Raw genomic sequence first — 19911 nt, forward strand, 5'->3', positions numbered from 1 at the left:
GGGGCTCGAACTCATAGACTGTGAGATCATGACCTTAGCCGAAGTTGGACGCCCAACTGACTGAGCCACCCAGGCACCCATTTTATTATTATTATTATTTTTTTAATGTTTTTTTATTTATTTCTAGGAGAGAGAGAGAGACAGCGTGAGCAGGGGAGGGTCAGAGAGAGAGGGAGGCTCTGAAACAGGCTCCAGGCTCTGAGCTGGCAGTCAGCACAGAGCCCGACGCGGGGCTCGAACCCACGAACCGCGAGATCATGACCCAAGCGAAAGTCGGACGCTTAACCGACTAAGCCACCCAGGCGCCCCCCGTTTTATTACTTTTTAAAGTTTATCTATTTTGAGTGAGAGAAAGAAAGCGCACACGAATATACAGGTAGGGGAGGGGCAGAGAGAGGGAAAGAGAGAGAATCCCAGGCAGATTCTGCACTGTTGGTGCAGAGCCCAATGCGGGGTTCGAACTCATGAACTGTGAGATCATGACCTCAGCTAAAGTCAGATGCTTAACTGACTGAGCCGCCCATGTGCCCCAAGATTTTAAGTAATTTCTACGCCCAACGCGGGGTTCGAGCTCCCAATCCCAAGGTCAGTGTAAGAGTCTAACAGTTGCCCTGCTCTTACACCTCCTCGGTTAAGTTCCCAAGTGTCTTCACTGTTTAATAATGAAACAAGTTGAGGTTCAAGTTTCCCCACGATTCCTGATTTTCATCTCAAGACGGGCAGGCCAGCCCCCCATGCTACCTAGCTGGTGGGGACAGAGCCCCAGGGGAGAGGAATGCTCACGCTTCTGGGTGCTAGCATGCCCCCTGCTCCCAGGTGATGCCCCTGCGCTTTGGGAAAGACGTCGATGGGAAATGCCACAGCCTCACGGCCTCCTACGTGCGGGCGCAGTACCAGCAGGACCCCAGCCTGCCCCACTGCCGCTTCTACGAGGTGCCCGCCCAAAGGGCTGAGGGAGGGCGGGCAGCGGGGAAGACGGCTGCGACGGCCGACCTCCCTGACCCCTCTTACCCTCTCACTCCCAGGAGTTTGACGTCCACGGGCGCCAGGTGCCCCTCCCCGCTGGCATCTACAACCTGGATGACCTGAAGGCCCTGGGGCGGCGCCAGGGCTGGTGCCCCTATTTCCTTGCCCGATATTCGGTGAGAAGACCCAGGGGGCCGGGCGGAGGGGCAGGGGTGTGGGCTACGGCCAGCCTGTCAGTCTGTCTATCCATCAGCTCATGTTTGTACCTTGTCCGGGTCCGGCTTGCCTGGCCTTGCCTCTGTGGGCCCGCGAGGGAGCTCTGGCTGGCGCTAGCGGGGGTGACCCTGCCCTCCTCACCCCTAGATCCTGCACGCCAATGTGGTGGTTTACAGCTACCACTACCTCTTGGACCCCAAGATTGCGGAGCTGGTCTCCAAGGAGCTGGCCCGGAAGGCAGTCGTGGTCTTCGACGAGGCACACAACATCGGTGAGTCGGGAGGGGCGGAGGACCAGGTCGGCCCCTCGGCCGGCCGCTGCTGCGCCCGTTGCCTGAGCTCCGCCCTCCCCGCCCTCCCCGCCTCTCCTCTAGACAACGTCTGCATCGACTCCATGAGCGTTAACATCACGCGCCGGACCCTGGACCGGTGCCAGGGCAACCTGGAGACCTTGCAGAAGACGGTGCTCAGGTGGGGGACCCGCCGCCCACCCTGCCCCTGCCGTCTGGCCCCCCGCGGCCCCCGGGCTCCGTGTTCTGCCTGACATACTCCCAGGGACACCGGCTCTGTCCCAGTGTCCCCCCAGATGTCCCTCACATGCCTCCCACTCTGCCCACACCCGATCCCCCTGCCTCCACCACAGGATCAAGGAGACCGATGAGCAGCGCCTGCGGGACGAGTACCGGCGCCTGGTGGAGGGGCTGCGGGAGGCCAGTGCCGCCCGGGAGACCGATGCCCACCTGGCCAACCCCGTGCTCCCCGACGAGGTGCTGCAGGGTGAGCCGCCCGTGCCCCGCTGCGCCTGCGCCCCATCGCGCCCCCGCCCCATGGTGGCTGACCCTGTCTCCCCGCAGAGGCGGTCCCCGGCTCCATCCGCACGGCCGAGCACTTCCTGGGCTTCCTCCGGCGGTTGCTGGAGTACGTCAAGTGGCGGCTGCGGGTGCAGCACGTGGTGCAGGAGAGCCCCCCCGCCTTCCTGAGCGGCCTGGCCCAGCGCGTGTGCATCCAGCGCAAGCCCCTCAGGTGGGGCCCCGCAGGGGCTTGGGGCGACCCGGGCCGGTGCCGGCAGTAAGGGATGGGTGTAGAGTGAGCATGTGCGTTGAGCATGCGCGGTGGCGTTCCGGCAGACCCGGTGGACCCACGGGGAGCTCGGGCTGGCCCTGCGTCCCTGTGTTGGGCAGGACACTGGTAAGCAGCAGGTGGCTTACTCAGCTTGATGGAAGCAGGAAGGGCAGGGGGTCTGACAGGGATCTTGGGGCACTTGTAAGGCTCAGGAATTTCTACCTGACGCCATGGGGGCAGGGGACGGATGGCCCTGGACGGGGCTCCTGTAGCGCCCCAGTGGGGTGAGAGCTGGGGGGAAACTCGGGTCTCCTGGACCCGTCTCTTCCTGGGGCTTCTCCTTGTCCCCCAAAAGCCTGACGGCAGGAACCCTCCCCCCCCCCCCCCCCCCCCCCCCCCCCCCCCCCCCCCCCCGCCTCCGCCAGTCTGGCGGGGGTCAGTCTCTCCAGCACAGAATAGGCAGAGAACGGACCTGGGAGTGGGGTGGGGCCTTCTGTACTTTTCCTTGGCTGTTTTGAAGGAACGGGTCTTCTCAGGTCTTCTCTGAACCTGTTTCCTCCTTTGTTCAATGGGGGGGGGGGCATCACCTTCACTCCCGGGTTTCTGTGGTGGTGAAATGAAAGAGTGGTGACAGAAGTCACTTACCCTGTTCTGAGCACTGATGACGAGCTGAGCACTTTCCCTTCTGCGTCTTGTGGGAGCTCAGGATGGCACCCTTGCACTGCAGAGAACAGTGTGGTCCGGGGCGGGAGGGAGGAGAGGGGAGCCATTGCCCGGGGTTGCTCAGCACCTCGTGGGCCACTTGTGTGAAGCCAGGCCCGTAAGGCTCCGAAGCCCCTGGCTGCCCTGCCTCTGAGGGTCTGGGGCAGCCCTCGGGGTGGCTCCGTGAGTCCCCAGGCTGGGATGACCAGGGTGAGCCCTGCAGGGATGGGGGAGCTCAAAGGGGCACCCGGGCCGGCTGGGATGGGGCGTGCAGATGACACACTTGGGGCAGATGGCATTCGGAGACAGGTTCTGAAGCTCTGACTGCATGGCTCCGAGGCCAGGCGTTCCCGCTCCATGACCTGCTCTTGAGGGGTGACGGCCTCAAGCCCGACCATCGGCCAGGTGACCGGGTGGCCTCGTGTGTGCGTGCGTGCTGGTCACAGTGTGTGCGAGATTGTCCTCGGAGTATGCGGGACTCTGATGCCTGGATGTGCTACCACGGTGGCCCAGTGTGACAGGAGCGGCGTGCCAGGTCCCGGGTGTGAGTGTGCCTGCGGCCGTGCAGGATTCGGGTTGTGACTGGGACTCTGGGTGTGGCCCTGGCTCTCCTCTTCTGACCAAGAGCCAGTATGAGGCTGTGTGGCCGTGTGTGACGTGTGACCGCATGGCTCAGGACTGTACGACCTCTCTGCATGATGTGGGGACGCAGAGGCAACTGAAGCAGCCCTGGCCTCGGTCCTCATGGAGCACCCGGTCACCTGGGGAGACTGACGTGTGACTGCTTGTGGCGAGGGCGCAGGGGCTCGCCGGTCCTGTCCGCCCTCCGCCGCCACCCTGAGCCCGTCTGGCCTCCGCCAGGTTCTGTGCCGAACGGCTCCGCTCCCTCCTGCACACCCTGGAGATCGCCGACCTTTCCGACTTCTCTCCCCTCACCCTCCTCGCTAACTTCGCCACCCTCGTCAGCACCTATGCCAAGGGTAAGCTCGTCCTCTCCTGCCCCCGCCCCCCCACTGCCCCGCCCCCGCCCCCGCCCCCGCCTCGGCAGCCAGAACCCAGAGCCCAGCACAGTCCAGAGGGCTGTCTGTGGGACTCGGGCTTCTGGGGCCCTGGAGGCCTGGGCTTGGGAGCCTGGGCTTTATTTCGAGTGCAGTGAGGATCCAGGATAGTTCTTGGGTTAGCAAGCCTCGTGCTCAGGTGCGCATTTTCCAGCTGCAGAGCGGAGTAGGGATGGGGGATGAGGCCAGAGAAACTCTGTGGGGTCCCTCACACTGTCGGGTGTGGTAAGTCTCGGCCCTTCTGTTGCCGGGAAGTCAGGAGCCATGGTGAGTTCTGAGCAAGGGAGGGTGGGGACCTGGGGAAGCATGGGAGGGGCTGGCGCCTGGGGTGGGGGCAGCGAGGCAGGGGCGTGGGGAGTAAGGAGCCAAGCGCTCGCTGGGGAGAGGGGAGGTGTTCCTGTGTGGAGCCTTTACTGGTCAGCACCTGTTAAGCTGATCCCCAGGGATTACTACTCTGTCCCCGAAACCAGGTCAGGCCCCTGACACCTGCCGCTGCAGGGCCGGGTGCAGCGCCTATTCACACCCCCCCACCCCCAGCACGCCTCAGTAGCAGTAAGTCCCACTATAGGCTTTCTTCTGTGTCCTTCCCCCACCCCATCTTCCTTCCTCCCCCTCCCTCCCCCCTCTCTCCTCCCCCCTCTCTCCTCTCCACCAATGTCCCAGAACATCTTGCCCGATGTTCCTCAGCCCCCAACTATCTGCTCCTCATCCTTCAGTTCTTATCTGGTGAAAGATGTCCTGTTCCAGGAAGCCCTTCACTGACCCCAGGCTGTGTCAGACCCCCCTCCTCTGGTCTCCCCTGTCCCAGCCCTCCCAGCCCTGTCTATTCTGGTCACTCGCTGGGGACAGGAGTGTGTCCCCATCATCAGACCGTGAGTCCTGAAAGGGTAGGGCCAGAGCTGTCTAGGTTCCCGCTGTGGCCCCAGTACAGGGCTGGGCACAGAGAACTTGACTTTTTTTTTTTTTTTACAATTTTTTTTAATGTTTTATTTATTTCTAGGGGAGAGAGAGACAGTGTGAGCAGGGGAGGGTCAGAGAGAGAGGGAGTCACAGACTCTGAAACAGGCTCCAGGCTCTGAGCTGGCAGTCAGCACAGAACCTGACGCGGGGCTCGAACCCACGAACTGCGAGATCATGACCTAAGCGAAAGTCGGACACTTAACCGACTAAGCCACCCAGGCGCCCAGACTTTTTTTAGAGTGTGTGTGCACGCACAGACAGGAGAGAGGAAAGGAGAGAGGGGGAGAGAGAATCCCAAGCAGGCTCTGCACTGTGGGTGAAACCTTGGTACCTGGCACTTCCCAGTTCTTAGCATTGGGGAGGTGACAGGAGTCAAGAAGGACCTCATGGGGCCGATCTGGAATTGATGTCCTAGAAGAGAAAGACGGGTAGCCAAGACTCAAATGAGATAATTCTAAAAAGGGATAGTTGTCATGAGAAACAAAAATGTTGCCATGTTGGAGCATGCCAGCGGCGGCTCGGGCAGTCAGGGAAGGCCTGAGGCGCTGACATTTGAGCCGAGTCCCAAATGACCAAATGGAACTAGCCGCCTTGGGAATCTTTTCAGACTTGTGGGGCCAGCAAGTGCAAAGGCCCTGGGGCAGAGTGAGCCCGGTGGTTTTAAAAGTGAAGTAGGAGGCCTGTGAGCAAAGAGGGGATGGCGTCAGTGTGGCAGGGTCCCAGACAATTTGGGCCCCTGGGAGGGGTGTGGGGGGCTGTATGGGACTTCTGGGCAGGGCAGGGGTATGACCTGACTTAGGATTTCACAGGGTCTCTGGCTGCTGGGAAGGGAGCAGGGTGGGCACTGGAAGCCTGGTGAGGTGGTGAGTGCAGTGGTCCAGGCAGAGACAGCAGTTGGGGAGGGGGTGGGAAGAGTGGGCTTTGGAGGCAGAGCTGAGCAGCCTGGTGGCTTAGATAGAAAGGTCTTGGGGAGGGCTCCAGGCTGTGGCTTGAGTGATGGGCTGGCTTCTCGTGGCCCCGGGAAGTCAGGGGTGCACCTTTGGTGCTCTCTGTTCATGATGCTGAGTGGGGTGTCAGCCCTGGGAGGAGCGGGCAGGCTGGGGTGTCCTTTGGACTCTGGGTGCCTGGGTCTTCAGCTGGGACAAAGTGTCAGTGGTCCTGGTCACTGAGGGGAGGAGGGCGGGCCAGGGGGCGTGGCTACAACTGGTGACCTGGAATCTCACTGGCTCCTAGGTTTCACCATCATCATTGAGCCCTTTGACGACAGGACCCCCACCATTGCCAACCCCATCCTGCACTTCAGGTGAGCCCCAAGCCCGGCGTGGGGGTGAGGACAGGCCCCAGGGCCCCAGCGTGGCCCTCACTGCCCTCTCCTGCTTCCTGCAGCTGCATGGACGCCTCGCTGGCCATCAAACCCGTGTTCGAGCGCTTCCAGTCTGTCATCATCACATCCGGGGTGAGGACCCTTTCCCCCCACCGTCCCCAGCCATCCACGGTGGGTTCCTGGTTTCCGCCCAGTCCTGCTCAGGTCGTGCCTGCTGTGCCCACTACAGACGCTGTCCCCACTGGACATCTACCCCAAGATTCTGGACTTCCACCCTGTCACCATGGCAACCTTTACCATGACGCTGGCCCGGGTGTGCCTCTGCCCTATGGTGCGTGGGAGAGGGTGGTGCCGGGGCAGGGGAGATGGGGACAAGGGCCACCTTTCCTCCATCTCTTCCCTCTGTGGCTCAGGCAGGAGAGTTTTATGGCTGAGGGCACAGATTCTGGATTCAGACGCGCCTGGTCTTGGTGCTACTTTTCCCTGTGGGTAGGACTCTCCAAGCCTCAGTTTCTAATCTGTAAAATGGAATGCATTCCTCTCTGATGTCCCAGGCTCCTGGAGGGGATAGTGAGATAATGGGCATAAAACACTAGTGCGGCCCAGGGCACTCGGTCAACATCTTGGTTCATGTGGCCTTGCCTTGTCCACCATCTGGCTGTAACCTTGGTGAGTGACCCTTGTTCAGTTTCCTTGTAAAGGGGTATCTGAACATGGGCCTTTAGTCCCTTACTGAATCCCTTCAGGACTGAATCCTCAGTCCCCTCAGTCTGAATCCCTGGGGTCAGATGTATTTTGTTTTTTTTATTTGAGAAAGCGAGAGGGGGGAGAATCTCAAGCCGGCTCTGCACTGCTAGCACAGAGCCCAGTGCAGGGCTTGAACTCACGAACCGTGAGATCGTGACCTGAGCTGAGATCGAGAGTCAGATGCTTAACCAACTGAGCCCCCAGGTGCTGCAACCAGATGCATTTTAGAGACTTTTCCAGACTTTAAAAACAAAGCACTTGCTGGGTGGTATGTCCCATTGCCAGTGGGACCTGGCCCGCCCCCCGCCTCCCCCCGCCAAGTCCTGTTACAGCAGGAAAACGTTTTGAAATGTCAAAGTAACGCACATAGGCCAGGACTCTGCACACACTCAGGTAGGAGCAGATGTGTTTGTGCGAGAGTCCCACATCTGCCATTTTTGGAGGGATTTTTTTGCTCATGAAGTTTCCCTTGGGGAGCTGTGGACTGCTGGCGACCACGTACTGCATCATCGTGTTTTGTGGACTTGCGAGGGAGGGGGGATGCACGGGGGCTGTCGAGGTCGTGGTGACACATTCACCTGGAGGCTGGGGTCGGTAGAACGTACTTGCTGGCCAGCAACCCGGACGGTGGGTTCTGTTCTGCCTCTGATCTTGATATGCCGCGTGACAGCAGGCAGCTCCCCTTCTCAGGGCCTTCGGTCCCTCCTCTGTGGGGGGCAGATCGCAGGGCAGCCGGGGGGTCGTTCAGTGTGGTTGCCTCTGTAAACAGCTGAGCGGAGCATCAGCTGGCTGCCCACGTTGGAGCGGCTGTTGTGCTGGGTGCTTATCCTAATGGCTCTCACCCTCTCCAGATCATTGGTCGGGGCAACGACCAGGTGGCCATCAGCTCCAAGTTTGAGACCCGGGAGGATATCGGTATGCTGCCCGCGGGGGGTCTGCATGGGCTGGCGGGGGGGGGGGGGGGGTGGACTGGGAGGCTGAGTCACGCTGCAGTAACAAGTAGCCCCAGGTCAAAGCGGCTGAGCGTGGAGGGTGCTTCTTGCCACGCCGGCTGGGGGACGCCTGCCCCAGGTCTCCGCGCCCTGCGCACCTCGGCCGCGGGACCAGAATGGCGGCCGTTCCGATGTGGCGGAGAGATCCTGGGGTTCGGGCTGTGTCCCGCCCCCTGGAAGTGACTCCCCGCCACTCCACTCATTTCACTGGGTAGGGCGAGTCACGTGGTCACACCTGGCTTCAGGGGTGGGGCACAGTCCTCCCAAGGGCCTGGGCAGAGAAGCGGCATGTGTGGGAACAGCCCTGCAGGCGGCCTCAGCGGGGTTTCTAGGAACCCCACCTTCAAGGTAGGGTCTAAAGGGGCGCCTGAGTGGCTCCGGAGATTAAGCGTCCAACTCTTGATCTCAGCTCAGGTTTTGGGCTCAGGGTTGGGAGTTCAAGTGGACCCTACCAAAAAAAAAAAAAGGTTCGTGTGGAACCTACTTCCAAAAACCAAACCAGGGCATTGGATAGAAGTGCTCTAACGGGGAGGGGAGAGGACATCCGAGGCTGACCTGTGACCCCCCTCCCCACCAGCGGTGATCCGGAACTACGGGAACCTCCTGCTGGAGATGTCCGCCGTGGTCCCCGATGGCATCGTGGCCTTCTTCACCAGCTACCAGTACATGGAGAGCACCGTGGCTTCCTGGTACGAGCAGGTACGCATCCCCCTGCCCCCACCCTGGGCCCTGCTCCTCCTCCGTGTGTCGGCTTCGTTTGCCTTCCAAGTGGCCAGTGTATCACAGGTGACAGGACAGGGTGTGGAACCTTGTGCATGCCTTCCCCTCCCCGCCCCCCCCCCCAATCCAGGTTAAAAAGCCGAGCCCCTTCTAGGCAGTGTCTGAGTGAGGTCATGGGACTCTGGAAACCGGGCTCGCACAGCTGGGCCCTCTCTGCTGGNCCCCCCCCCCCCATCCAGGTTAAAAAGCCGAGCCCCTTCTAGGCAGTGTCTGAGTGAGGTCATGGGACTCTGGAAACCGGGCTCGCACAGCTGGGCCCTCTCTGCTGGCGCACCGTGGCCCGGCTCTAGGGTGGGTGAGGCCAGGCCCTTCCTGAGGGGGAGAGGAGAGAGCGGGGCAGATCCAAGCACCAAGGAACAGAGCGGGTGGCGGTTGGGGTTGGGACCTCATCAGTTCGGCCGAGACCTTAGCCTTGTCCTCACGTGGGCGCTTTCCACCCAGTGGGGCAGGTGGTTGCCGACCACTCAAATCCACATCCTCTGTGTCTTTCGGGTCCTGTTTAAGAAGACTCTGCCTGCCCCAAGGTCACGAAGACGGTCTCCTGGGTTTCTTGTAGACGCCTCATAGTTTTAGCTTTACGTCTGGGTCTGTGAGGTCCCTCAGATTCATCTTTGTGTATGGGGTAAGGTCAGGGTCAAGGTTGTTCTTTCTTTCCGTGTGGAGAGCCAGTTGCCACGGCCCCATTTACTGGAAAGCACTTCCCTACTGGATGGTACGAATGACGTTTCTTTGTGGGGGGTGCGTTTCTGGACCCTCTGGTCTGTCCCCGTGGCTGTCCTTGCTCGGTCTCCCCGGTTAAATGCAGTCACAGGAGATCTCTGGGCAGTGCTGATGGGCTCTGCCTGACCTACATCAGCCTCTCCACTAACCACCAGCTGGGGGCCAGAGTGTCCCAGTTGGCCACCTTGGGCCATAGGGCTCCCCCACTTGTTTGAGGGATGGGGTGCGGGGATTGGTGCCTCCCCTCACAGAGCCTCCCATGAGGAGCGAGGCTGGCCTGTACCACCTCCCTCCCTCCAGAGGCTCTGCTGGCCCACGGGCTGGTGCCCAGGAGCTGGGCAGAGCCGGGGGCCTGGGCCCTGAGTCCCCTGCCTGCCATCCCTCCCTAGGGCATTCTGGAAAATATCCAGAGGAACAAGCTGCTCTTCATTGAGACACAGGATGGGGCCGAGACCAGTGTCGCCCTGGAGAAGTACCAGGAGGTGGGTAGGGGCGTGGGGGCCCAGGGGACTGCATGCAAGGGGCCTGGAGGAGGCCGCCCCGGGGCACGCAGCTCTTGTCTCGGCCTCCCTCCCCCACAGGCCTGCGAGAACGGCCGCGGAGCCATCCTGCTCTCAGTGGCCCGAGGCAAAGTGTCCGAGGGAATTGACTTTGGTGAGTGGACTTGCCTTTCCTCTGCCCTGGTGTCGGTGTGGAGCTCTGGCTGCTCCTGGTCCCCCAGGGGACGCCCCCCTCATGCCTGGACACACTGGGACAACATCCACCCTTCCCTCTGTCCCGGGCGCCCAGTGGCGCCCTAGGTGCAGCTGTGCTCTTCCCTGAGACAGCACAACCTCCCGGGCCTCTCGTCACCCCGCGCCCCCTTCTTTTGTCTCGTCTCCCCCCTCCCAGTGCACCACTATGGGCGGGCTGTCATCATGTTCGGTGTTCCCTATGTCTACACCCAGAGCCGCATTCTCAAGGTGAGCAGCCTCGGGGGCGCTAGGAAGTTAGGGCCCCTCGGGCCTCCCCCGGAGCTGGTGGGGTGTGGAAGGCACCGCTCTGCCCTCTAGCCCCGGCAGGCCCGGCTGGAGTACCTGCGGGACCAGTTCCAGATCCGAGAGAACGACTTCCTCACCTTCGATGCCATGCGCCACGCAGCCCAGTGTGTGGGTCGGGCCATCCGGGGCAAGACAGACTACGGTCTCATGGTCTTTGCCGATAAGGTGGGGGTGCGGGGGCCTCTCCTGCCAGGGAGCCCCCCTCTTCCAGAGGGGAGGGAGGGCTGGGGTTCCCCGCACCCCTGGGGGCCTGACGTCTTCCCTTTGCCCCTCGCCCACCATAAGCGGTTCGCCCGGGCGGACAAGCGAGGGAAGCTTCCCCGCTGGATCCAGGAGCACCTCACCGACGCCAACCTCAACCTGACGGTGGACGAGGGTGTCCAGGTCGCCAAGTACTTCCTGAGGCAGATGGCACAGCCCTTCCACCGGGTAAGCTGGACGTGGCCTGTCCTCATGGGCTGAGCCCCTCTTCCAGGAAGGCCCCTTGATTTTCTCCCCAAGCCTGCCCTCCACAGAGAGGCCTGGGACTGGGGGCACAGGGTGGGGGGCAAGAGCCAGTTCTTGGTTTTGGACGCTGGCTGGCTCCCATCTCCCCCCCTCAGTACCTCAGGGCTGGGCCCTTCTCCATCATACGGGTGTTTCTAAGTCCTGCCCCAGTACGCCCAGTCGGGCCACTTCCAGTTGTTACTGGCTCTCGAGTCTTGGGTCCCCGTGTCCTGGTGGGGCAGGGAATCCTGTACCATCGCCTCTGACCTGCCCCTTGTCCCCTCCAGGAGGACCAGCTGGGCCTGTCCCTGCTCAGCCTGGAGCAGCTGCAGTCAGAGGAGACGCTGCGGAAGATCGAGCAGATCGCGCAGCAGCTGTAGCGCAACCCCCCTGCCCCCCCGGGTCCTGGCGGCCGCAAAGCCACCCCTGATCCTTACAGCGAGCCTAAGGCACACATTCCAGGCTTCCAAATCTACAGCCTTTAATCGCAGGAGGAGAATGGGGAGCAGGTCTGGGAGATGAAAGGCCGCGCCTCCCCCCTCTTCCTGAGAAGCTGCAGCGGTTGGTCACCTTCAGCGGGGGCCCAGGTCCTGGGTGCTGGCGCTGAGGCTCCGAGCGGCCTCGCTCAGGTGCTGGCCGGTGAACTACGGGCAGGCAGGACGAGGCTGTGCTCCAGTCGCCGCGAGGGCCAACCCGCCAGCATCCTTGCTAGCCTGTCCCTCCCGCCCCGAGCCTTGCTGCGGTGACCCTCACCTGGGTCCCTGCAGCCTTCGGACCGTCCACATTCAGCATGTTGAGCGACATGGCTCTCTTCATTCTGGAAGAAGAGGGTGAGTCCTGGGGTGGCCGACGCCTCATCAGGACTCTTGCAGAGGAGCTGGGACCCACGGACAGTTCTTGGGGGCGGCGGGGGGGGGGGGTTGCAGAGGCCGCAGCCGTCGGGGCCCTTTGCCAATCCCGTGAGCCACTCACCCTGCGGCCCCGGCCAGCCCCTCGCCTCGCAGACGGGAGACCAGCTTCTCGCTTCCACGCCGCAGGGACTCACGGAGCTTGGAGAAGGAGCTGCTGCGGCGCAGGGTCTGGGGGGGGGGTGCCGAGGAGCGGGGTCAGCCCCCCCCTGCTCTCCCATCCACAGCCCTGCGGCTGAAGCGAGGCCCAGCCCCCAGCCTCACCTGGTCTGTGTCAGCAGCTGTGCCTGTGCGGGGGGCTCCTAGAACAGAGGCGGACAGTGCGGTGGGGACAGTGGAGGCCGGCTGGGGGCGGGGCAGGGGGCGGGGCTCACCCAGAGGCGCCGGCAGGGCCTCCCGGCGGAGGATCTCCTTGTAGAGCTCCTCCGCTTGCTGGTACTTGTTCTGCTTCAGGTAGGCCGAGGCCTGCGGGGAGGGCAGGGCCTGGGTGATCGAGGCCGATCTGGAGCTTCCCGGCCAGTCCTCCCTCCCCCCCCCAGCCTCCCGCCTCATGACCTGGGGCCCGTGACCAGCTCCTGCTCTGCCTTGGGCTAGCGACACAACCTCTTTGTGCCTTGGTTTTCTTGTTTGCAAAACGGAGCAGAAAGCACCTGCCTCCCAGAGCCCTGGCAGCAGTGGGAGGGGCCGGGCGGGTGCGGAAAAGGGGTCTAAAGCTCAATAAATATTGGACTGTGTCCTCTCGCCCCACCAGCTTGCGTGGTTTCCTGATGCTTCCACGTCCCTCCGGCTCAGAGGCCCGGGCTTACGGACCCCTTCTCCGTGGGCTCAGCCGAGGCAGGCCTCCTGTGGTAGCCCCCACCTTGAGCCAACGGGGGCCCCTCCAGAGGGCCCCGGGCAGTCGGCCCCGGGTTGGGCCTGGGCCCCGCAGTGCCCTCACCAGGTTGTTCTTGGTCTTGGCCACGTTCTGGTCGTGGGGCCCCCCCAGGGCCTCATAAATGCTCAGGGCCCGGGCATAGTGCTGCTCCACCTCCTCGAACTTGCCCTGGTTCTGGCAGAGCAAGGCCAGGTTGTTGAGCTGCTTGGCCACGTCCGGGTGGTCGGAGCCCAGGACCTAGGGGTCGGAGGGCCATGTGATGCCAGGCTCAGGAAGTAAGGTTTACAGGATCACCGGGGAGGGTTACATGAGGGGGGGGGAGGGTCACAAGGTCCCGGCTGTCCCATGGGATTGGAAGGTCAGGACCGGCTTGGGGGCAGCAGTGGGGGACACATGCCGTGACTTACAAAGAGGAGCAGAGTCAAGAGTTAACAGCAGGTGGAGCTCACCGAAGGCCAAGGGTAGTGGGTCATGCGATGGAGTAATTTAGGCTCAAACTGGGTGCTTGTGACACCAGATATCAAGGACATCATAGCATCAGGGTTACAGCTGAGAGCCAGGGACTCAGGATGGAGGGGAAGGGCCGGGGGACCCCGGGGGTGGGGGCAGCACCTTCTCACGGATCTCCAGGGCGCGCTGGCACAGCGGCTCAGCCTCCCGGTAACGCCCACGCTTCCCATAGAGCACAGCCAGGTTGTTGAGGGTGGCGGCCACCTGTGGCAGTGAGGGCGGGGGCAGGTCAGGGGGGTGGGAGGCCCAACCCCTCAGGCCTAACGCAGCCCCTCCCCCTCCTCACCGCGGGGTGCTCGGGGCCCAGCGTCTGCTCCCGGATCTGCAGGGCATCGTGGAGAAGGTCTGTGGCCTCTTTGTACTTGTTCTGGTCCCTGTGGGGGGCCCGGGGACAGAGCGGTCAGCTGTGCCGGGTAGTACGCGGCTGAACCAAGCATGGGCGGCGCCGCGGTCCCTAATGGGTCTCCACACCTCCCGAGTCTAGCACAGGGTCCCTTTACCCCCAGATTGCTGCCAGGCCTCCGGCCGCGCCCTGTCTCTTCCCTGCTCTCTTGGGGTCTCTATTGCCCACGTTCTCGGGCCCCTCTTAGCCTGGCTTCCCCAGATCCCTCTCAACACCCCTGACGGCCAGCCCCGGCACCCCAGCAGCAGGCCCCTCACCGGTACACCAGCGCCAGGATATTGAGCATGGTGGCCACGTCAGGGTGGCAGTGGCCCGAGCTCCGCTCCAGGTCCTCCAAGGCCTGGCGGCACAGGGGCACGGCGACTTCATAGCGACCCTGCCCTGCGTACTGGATCACGAGGTTGTGCAGGGTGCGAAGGCGGGCTGGGATCTCGTAGCCCCCCTGCTGAGCGGCCGCAGCCCCCGCTGCCTCAGGACCTGCGGGGGGAGGGGTTATCGAGTCACTGTGGGCCTCCCACCCTTCCCACCCCAGGAAAGGGCACACAGGTACCCCTGGAGCTACAGCGGTGCCCGACTGGCCACTGGGATGACATCTGAGATGGGGATTGCAGGTGTCTGCCTGGCAGGGGCCGGGGGGTGGGGGGGGCTGGTTTCCAGCTTCCAGCCCCCTCTGCCAGCCACCACCCTCGGGCCCCGGCGCCCACGTCCCTGCTCAGACACCCTGGGGGCTCACGGCCCCTCATCCTCCGAGGCTGAGTGCCCACCACCGCATGCCCCCTGCACCCACCTTGCCTGCTGTCTTCCTCGCTGGGGAACAGGGAGGCCAGGCTGTCGCGGCGTGGCGGGGATTCAGGCTGCTGCAGGGGACAGGAGAGCGGGGTGTCATGAGGCCTGGGAAGTCTGTTTTAGAATCCAGGGTCGGGATCGCAGGGTTTGAGGGTAGCAGTCAGCAGCCTCAGGGAGTTCCCTGAGGGCTTGTGGAGGATCTGGGGGGGCGGCAGGGGGCTTCTTTTGAGGGTTCAGGGCATGGGGGGGGCCGCTCCCCGGGGAGTGCGGGTCTGGGGGTACCTAAGGAGGATCGGGCCGGCCCCGCAGCACCTGGCTCTCCGCGGGCGGGTCGTACTGCCGCAGCTGCCCCAGGAACTGCAGGTGGCTCTTCTCCTCCTCCAGCTGGGCCACGGCCTCCTCGCTGGCCCTCAGCCGCCGCTGCGTCTCCTCCAGCTCCTCGCGCAGCCACGCGTTCTCCTGGGCCAGTCGCCGGGCCTGTGCCCGCAGCCGCTGTTTCTCCGCCTCCAGGGAGCCCACGTGCGCCGACAGGGCCAGCAGCACCTGCAGGGGGTTGGACAGCAGGGGCCGGCGCCCAGCCCGGGGTCTCCAGTCGGGCCAGAGCACCCCCGTTCCACCCAGGACCCTCCAGATTGTACCGAGACCCCTCCATGTGACCCCCAGGGAGCCTTGTGATTTTACCCAGGCACATAAATGAGGTGCGGGGACGCCTCACATCCTGCCCACGTAGCCCCAAAACCTCCCTAGGACCAAAGTCCTGCAGGTGGACACCATCTGGCTCAGGGGCCCCTGTCACACACAAGGACCCGGTAATGCCCCACCCAGGGACCCTGTTTCCAGCCTAGGCCTTCCCCCCGCCCGCCTGCCTCCACTGTCCCTGGGCCTCCTCCCAGCTCCGAGCCTCCCCCCACCGGAAGCGGGACCACCGGTCCCCTCATACCTGGGCCTCCCCCAGTCCCAGCTCGATGGCCTCCAGCGCGTGGCTCACCACCTGCTGCTTTTCTTCCAGCAGCTCCAGGCCGGCCCCCAGCCCCTGCCCTGCCACGGCCTCAGCCAGGTGCCTGGCCAGGCCATGGTGCTCCGCCCGCAGCGCCTCCAACCCCTGGGCCACCTGTCGGGTCTGGCGCACCAGCTCCTCGGGGCTCAGGCGCTCTGGGCCCAGCCCCGCGTTTCCGGGGGCCGCCACCTGCACGGACATCACTGCTCCTGGGGGGCGGCAGGGATCGGGGAGCCCTCACTGCCAGGGCCGGCCAGCAGCACCCTTCCCGACTCTCTCCCTGGCCGGCCCTCTGCCTCCGCGCCCTCCCCCCACGCCAGCGGCTCCCTGTCCCACGCCCATCCCAGAGTCTAGCTTTGCCTGTCCTCAGCCCAGGACCCTGCCCCGAGGGCAACTCCACACCCCCGTGTGCAGTCACCAAGAGGGCCGACAGTGGTCTCGTGACCTCTCACCTGCCCTGAGCTCACCCGGCCAGCCCCCTCCACGCCTAGGGCCCCAGGTACCCTGGCCCAGAACTCCGGGCTATATGTGACCCGGACGGAGGCGCCCTCCCGGCGGGGCGTGGGGGGCGGGGCGTGTGGAGGCGGCAGCTTCTCCATGAGCTCATTCTTAGGGTGTTTTTGTTGGGAACCAGTCAGACTACTGGGGGTGGGGTGGGGCACAGGAAGCAGAGGAGCCCTCTAGAATTGGGGGGAAGGTCAGGAACGCGGTGGGGGGAGCGTATCAGCTCCTGGGGCCTGAGATGCTGACAGATCCCAAGGGAACAGGGGCCCCACCCCTCCACCGCAGACAGGCTCCGCCAGCGCAAGGCATGCTGGGACACACGTGTGGCAGGCACGGCCCATGGATGTCACACTGGCCATGTGACAGCTCACGGTCTGAGGCCTAGATGGTAACGTGTGGCAGTTCACGTGGTTGTATGTGGGTGACAAAGTCAGTGACACAGCCAGTGGGGCCTCCGGAGCCCTCACACACCAGCACCCACATTCCCCTCCCAGAAACAGAACCCAACACACGCACACCCTTCTTAAATACGCTCCTCTCAGAAATGGAATACACGCACTGTTTTCAAATACAGCACAATACGTAGTTTCTCAGAAACACCGCAACACGCACGCACACCCCCTTCTTAAAAATATAACACGTGGCGCCTGGGGGGCTCAGTCAGGTGAGCGTCCAACTTTGGCTCAGGTCATGCATGATCTCACGGTTCATGAGTTCGAGCCCCGCGTCCGGCTCTGTGCTGACAGCTCAGAGCCTGGAGCCTGCTTCCGAATCTGTCTCCCTCGCTCTCTGCTCCTCCCTCCACGCCCCCCATCCCCGCTCTCTCTCTCTCTCTCTCTCTCAAAAATAAACATTAAAAAATTACTATATATATATAACATAATCTACATTCTTCTCTCAGAAATACAACATATGCCGGACACACTCTTTCTCCTCTAAAAAATAAAAATACAGTCACGCACATCCACATTTTCCTTTCAGAAAAACCTAATGCGAGGTGCCTGGGTGGCTCAGTGGGTTGGGTGCCCAACTCCTGATTTCAGCTCAGGCCATGATCTCACAGTTCATGAGTTCGAGCCCTGCGCTGACAGCGTGGAGCCTGCTTTGGTTTCTATCTGCCCCCACCAGGTCACACTCAAAATAAAGAAACTTGGAAAAAAAAAAAAAAAGCAAATGCAACACACTAGCTCAGGCACACACCCATACACTCCAGAAACAACACATGCACACTCCCCTTGTGCAACTACAACCCAACACACACTGTTTTCCTCTCAGAAGTAAAAGCCAACAGGGGCACTTGGGTGGCTCAGTCGCTTAAGCATCTAACTTCCGCTCAGGTCATGATCTCACGGTCCATGGTTCGAGCCCTGCATAGGGCTCTGTGCTGACAGCTCGGAGCCTGGATCTTGCTTCAGATCCTGTGTCTCCCTCTCTCTCTCTGCCCCTCCCCTGGCTTGTGCTCCCTCTCTCTCTCTCAAAAATAAACATTAAAACGTTTTAAAAAAAAGAAAAAAAGCCAACACACACAAACTCTGCCCCCTCAGTAGTGAAGATACAAGCAAATCCCAACTCACATTCAGCCTCCTCTCTCGCACTTTTACCCATGACCTCTCTCTCTCTCACACTCGTAAAGTCGGCAAGCAGCTAACTCTCAATTAGCCCATCGTCTCCTCCAGGCACGCGTGCGCGCATGCGCACGCACACACACGCACGCACTGCGGGGACTCACTGTGGACCTGCCACCTTCCTCCTCCCCCCACACACACCTTGCTGGGCCAGCCAGCGATTCACACATCGAAATACAGAGCTTCAAGCACGGACGTGCAAATGACCCCTGAACTCAGATTCAGTTGTGCTGGCACAAGTGGGCGCCCACTGTGGGCACAAACGGCTGCGGAAACACGCGGAAGTGGTCCTGCGTACACCCTCTCGGGCACACACTCAAGCTGCTAGCCCGTTGTAAGCAGCCCAGTGGTGTGGGTGCCTACGCACGTGCTCACAATCGTGTACACTCAGACACACAGGGGTCACCGAATCATGGACTTTCTATACTGAAGGCTCCCACTCGCCATCAATCGCTACGCGGACGTGTGTGCAGGTACCCGCGTCTCTCTCGTACCGCCGGTGTCACGCCTCACACACGAGCCCCATAAACAAAGTCGCTATCACCCAAGTTCACGGGGAGCCAGCCTGACCACCACAACCATTATTCCCACCATGCTGCCCACGTGAATTTCACACGAGCTGAATGCTCTGTAGGCGCCACCCACAGTCAGCCACAGCGAGAGTCCCAGCGACACACCACACGGACCGGTGCCTGGACACACATCAGCTCCCACACTCAGTACCCCCGAACGACACACTCCCTTTCCCACGCTCAGCCCTGTCAGCCGACAGGATCACAGGGACACCCTACACATCCGTGCGGGTCCCCCATTAGCCAGCTCCCCGCCCCTCAGCCCCGCCCCTTCACACCTAATCCTAGAAACAGTGCAAGACCCCCCTCATACCCGCACCGCCCCCATCCCCCCGGCATTAGACACACCATCAGAGGTCGCCCATGTTTCCATCTCTCTGTAACAGTTCCACGTCATTTACGGGGTCCCTCCGCGCCCTCTCCGGGCGACCCCGCCCGGCCATCGCCCTTTCTCACCCACACCCGCGGCCTGACACCACGGCGCACACACCTGAGCCTCGCACACCATCACACACACCTGAGCTGCGGACCCCGTCTCTCCACACACACACCCGTATCAGGAGGCCCCCGTGATGGCCAGCCCCCTAAACCGCACACCTCACCCCTGGCCATCCAGCCCGGCCCAGCTCCGCGCACCCGGGCTCCCCCCACCCCCCACCACGCCAGCCCGTCACAAGGGCCCCCTCCCTCCCCTCAGGCCCCGCCCCGTCTTCGCTCCTGTTTACCTGCGCACGGGGGAAGGGGTGCGGCCCCAGCTGGGCCTCCAGACCCCGGGGGGGAGCCCCAGGGCGGGGCAGGGGGAGTCCAGGGGCGCCAAGGCCCGTCCCCGTCGCCAGGCCGGCGGGCCCAAGCGTGCGCCGGGCCCAGCCCTCGCCCTCCGCCCCCGTCCCCAGCCTCGTGGTCCCCGAAGCCCCCGCCCGGCACCTCGGCGCCCACCTGAGCGCGGAACGGCTCCGGGACCCGCTCCGCCGCCGCGCGCCCGGCCGCGTCCAGCACACGGCGCACGCCCCGCCGCTCCCAGCTGCGCCCCGGGTCTCGGGCCGAGGGTGACTCCTCCGAGGGGCGGGGCGGCCGGGAGCCCCGCCCCCGCAGGTGAGGCCGGCCCCGCCCACCGCCCCTCTCCCCTGGAGCCACGCGGTCCCGGCCCTGCGGGAGCCGCAGAACCGCGCAGGCCGAACCCGCAGGCTGTAGGGCCCGTCGGGTCTGAGGACGGTCCCGGCGCGCTGGTGTCTGGAAAGCCGGGTCTCAGCGAAGCTACAGTCTTGGAAACTTTGGATCCCAGACCGATGGCTTTCCTGCAGTGCCTGCTCCGACCTCTCTTCCCAACGACCCTGTCCGTTTGTCTGGTAGCTTCTCAAGGGCCGCTTCGTCCCAGAGGCCTTCGGTGACTGCTCCTTCTAGATTACACCGTTCTCGTCAAAACACGACCGCATTCCCCTGCGTGATCTTGTTCATAGAACTTCTCGGGGCCTAGAATTATTTTACGTATCGTTACGTCACATTATTATGTTTCATCACCTGATTGGCGAGGTAATGTAATGGCTAAAAACTGGGCTCCGGTTTCAAAGTTGACCTCAGCGCCTACTGGCTGCAAAGCCCTTGGACAAGTAACTCAAACTCTGTGTGTCAATGTTCTGAACCTGTACAACGGGGATAGTCAAAGGCTGCAGGATTGAATGA

At 62.7% G+C, this 19911-nt stretch overlaps 2 protein-coding genes across 7 annotated transcripts in view; one reads left to right on the forward strand and one right to left on the reverse strand.

The window, feature by feature from the left end:
- Positions 1 to 11453, forward strand: part of ERCC2 (ERCC excision repair 2, TFIIH core complex helicase subunit) — a 16727-nt gene extending 5274 nt beyond the window's left edge. The window contains exons 6-23 of the mRNA XM_039249802.1: positions 817 to 933; positions 1026 to 1142; positions 1330 to 1453; positions 1556 to 1652; positions 1825 to 1958; positions 2036 to 2204; positions 3807 to 3925; positions 6197 to 6266; positions 6350 to 6419; positions 6517 to 6618; positions 7886 to 7949; positions 8604 to 8725; positions 9916 to 10008; positions 10108 to 10180; positions 10418 to 10488; positions 10588 to 10731; positions 10852 to 10995; positions 11340 to 11453. Coding sequence (XP_039105733.1) covers positions 817 to 933; positions 1026 to 1142; positions 1330 to 1453; positions 1556 to 1652; positions 1825 to 1958; positions 2036 to 2204; positions 3807 to 3925; positions 6197 to 6266; positions 6350 to 6419; positions 6517 to 6618; positions 7886 to 7949; positions 8604 to 8725; positions 9916 to 10008; positions 10108 to 10180; positions 10418 to 10488; positions 10588 to 10731; positions 10852 to 10995; positions 11340 to 11432 — 1923 coding nt within the window. The 3' untranslated portion in view covers positions 11433 to 11453. The remainder of the gene's footprint in view (positions 1 to 816; positions 934 to 1025; positions 1143 to 1329; positions 1454 to 1555; positions 1653 to 1824; positions 1959 to 2035; positions 2205 to 3806; positions 3926 to 6196; positions 6267 to 6349; positions 6420 to 6516; positions 6619 to 7885; positions 7950 to 8603; positions 8726 to 9915; positions 10009 to 10107; positions 10181 to 10417; positions 10489 to 10587; positions 10732 to 10851; positions 10996 to 11339) is intronic.
- A 3-nt stretch (positions 11454 to 11456) lies between these two features.
- On the reverse strand, positions 11457 to 19264 carry KLC3 (kinesin light chain 3). Of its 6 annotated transcripts, XM_039249779.1 has the most exons (12): positions 15474 to 15872; positions 14846 to 15076; positions 14535 to 14604; positions 14005 to 14224; positions 13631 to 13718; positions 13447 to 13548; positions 12898 to 13071; positions 12335 to 12425; positions 12225 to 12262; positions 12025 to 12131; positions 11806 to 11869; positions 11530 to 11696 (listed from the first exon to the last, which is right to left on the reverse strand). In XM_039249779.1, the coding sequence occupies exons 1-12, from the start codon at positions 15729 to 15731 to the stop codon at positions 11625 to 11627; spliced, it is 1515 nt and encodes a 504-aa protein (XP_039105710.1). In that variant the 5' UTR covers positions 15732 to 15872; the 3' UTR covers positions 11530 to 11624. The 6 variants fall into 6 exon arrangements, with proteins under 6 accessions (XP_039105681.1, XP_039105688.1, XP_039105691.1 ...); XM_039249750.1 differs by lacking the exon at positions 12025 to 12131 and adding an exon at positions 19168 to 19264 and having other exon boundaries at positions 11457 to 11696; positions 12225 to 12425; positions 15474 to 15739; XM_039249757.1 differs by lacking the exon at positions 12025 to 12131 and adding an exon at positions 15983 to 16084 and having other exon boundaries at positions 11457 to 11696; positions 12225 to 12425; positions 15474 to 15739.
- Positions 19265 to 19911: the final 647 nt, after the last annotated feature.

This window comes from Hyaena hyaena, unplaced genomic scaffold (genome assembly GCF_003009895.1).
Source record: "Hyaena hyaena isolate Hyena2069 unplaced genomic scaffold, ASM300989v1 scaffold_9, whole genome shotgun sequence".
In the NCBI taxonomy this organism is placed as follows: Eukaryota; Metazoa; Chordata; class Mammalia; order Carnivora; family Hyaenidae; genus Hyaena; species Hyaena hyaena.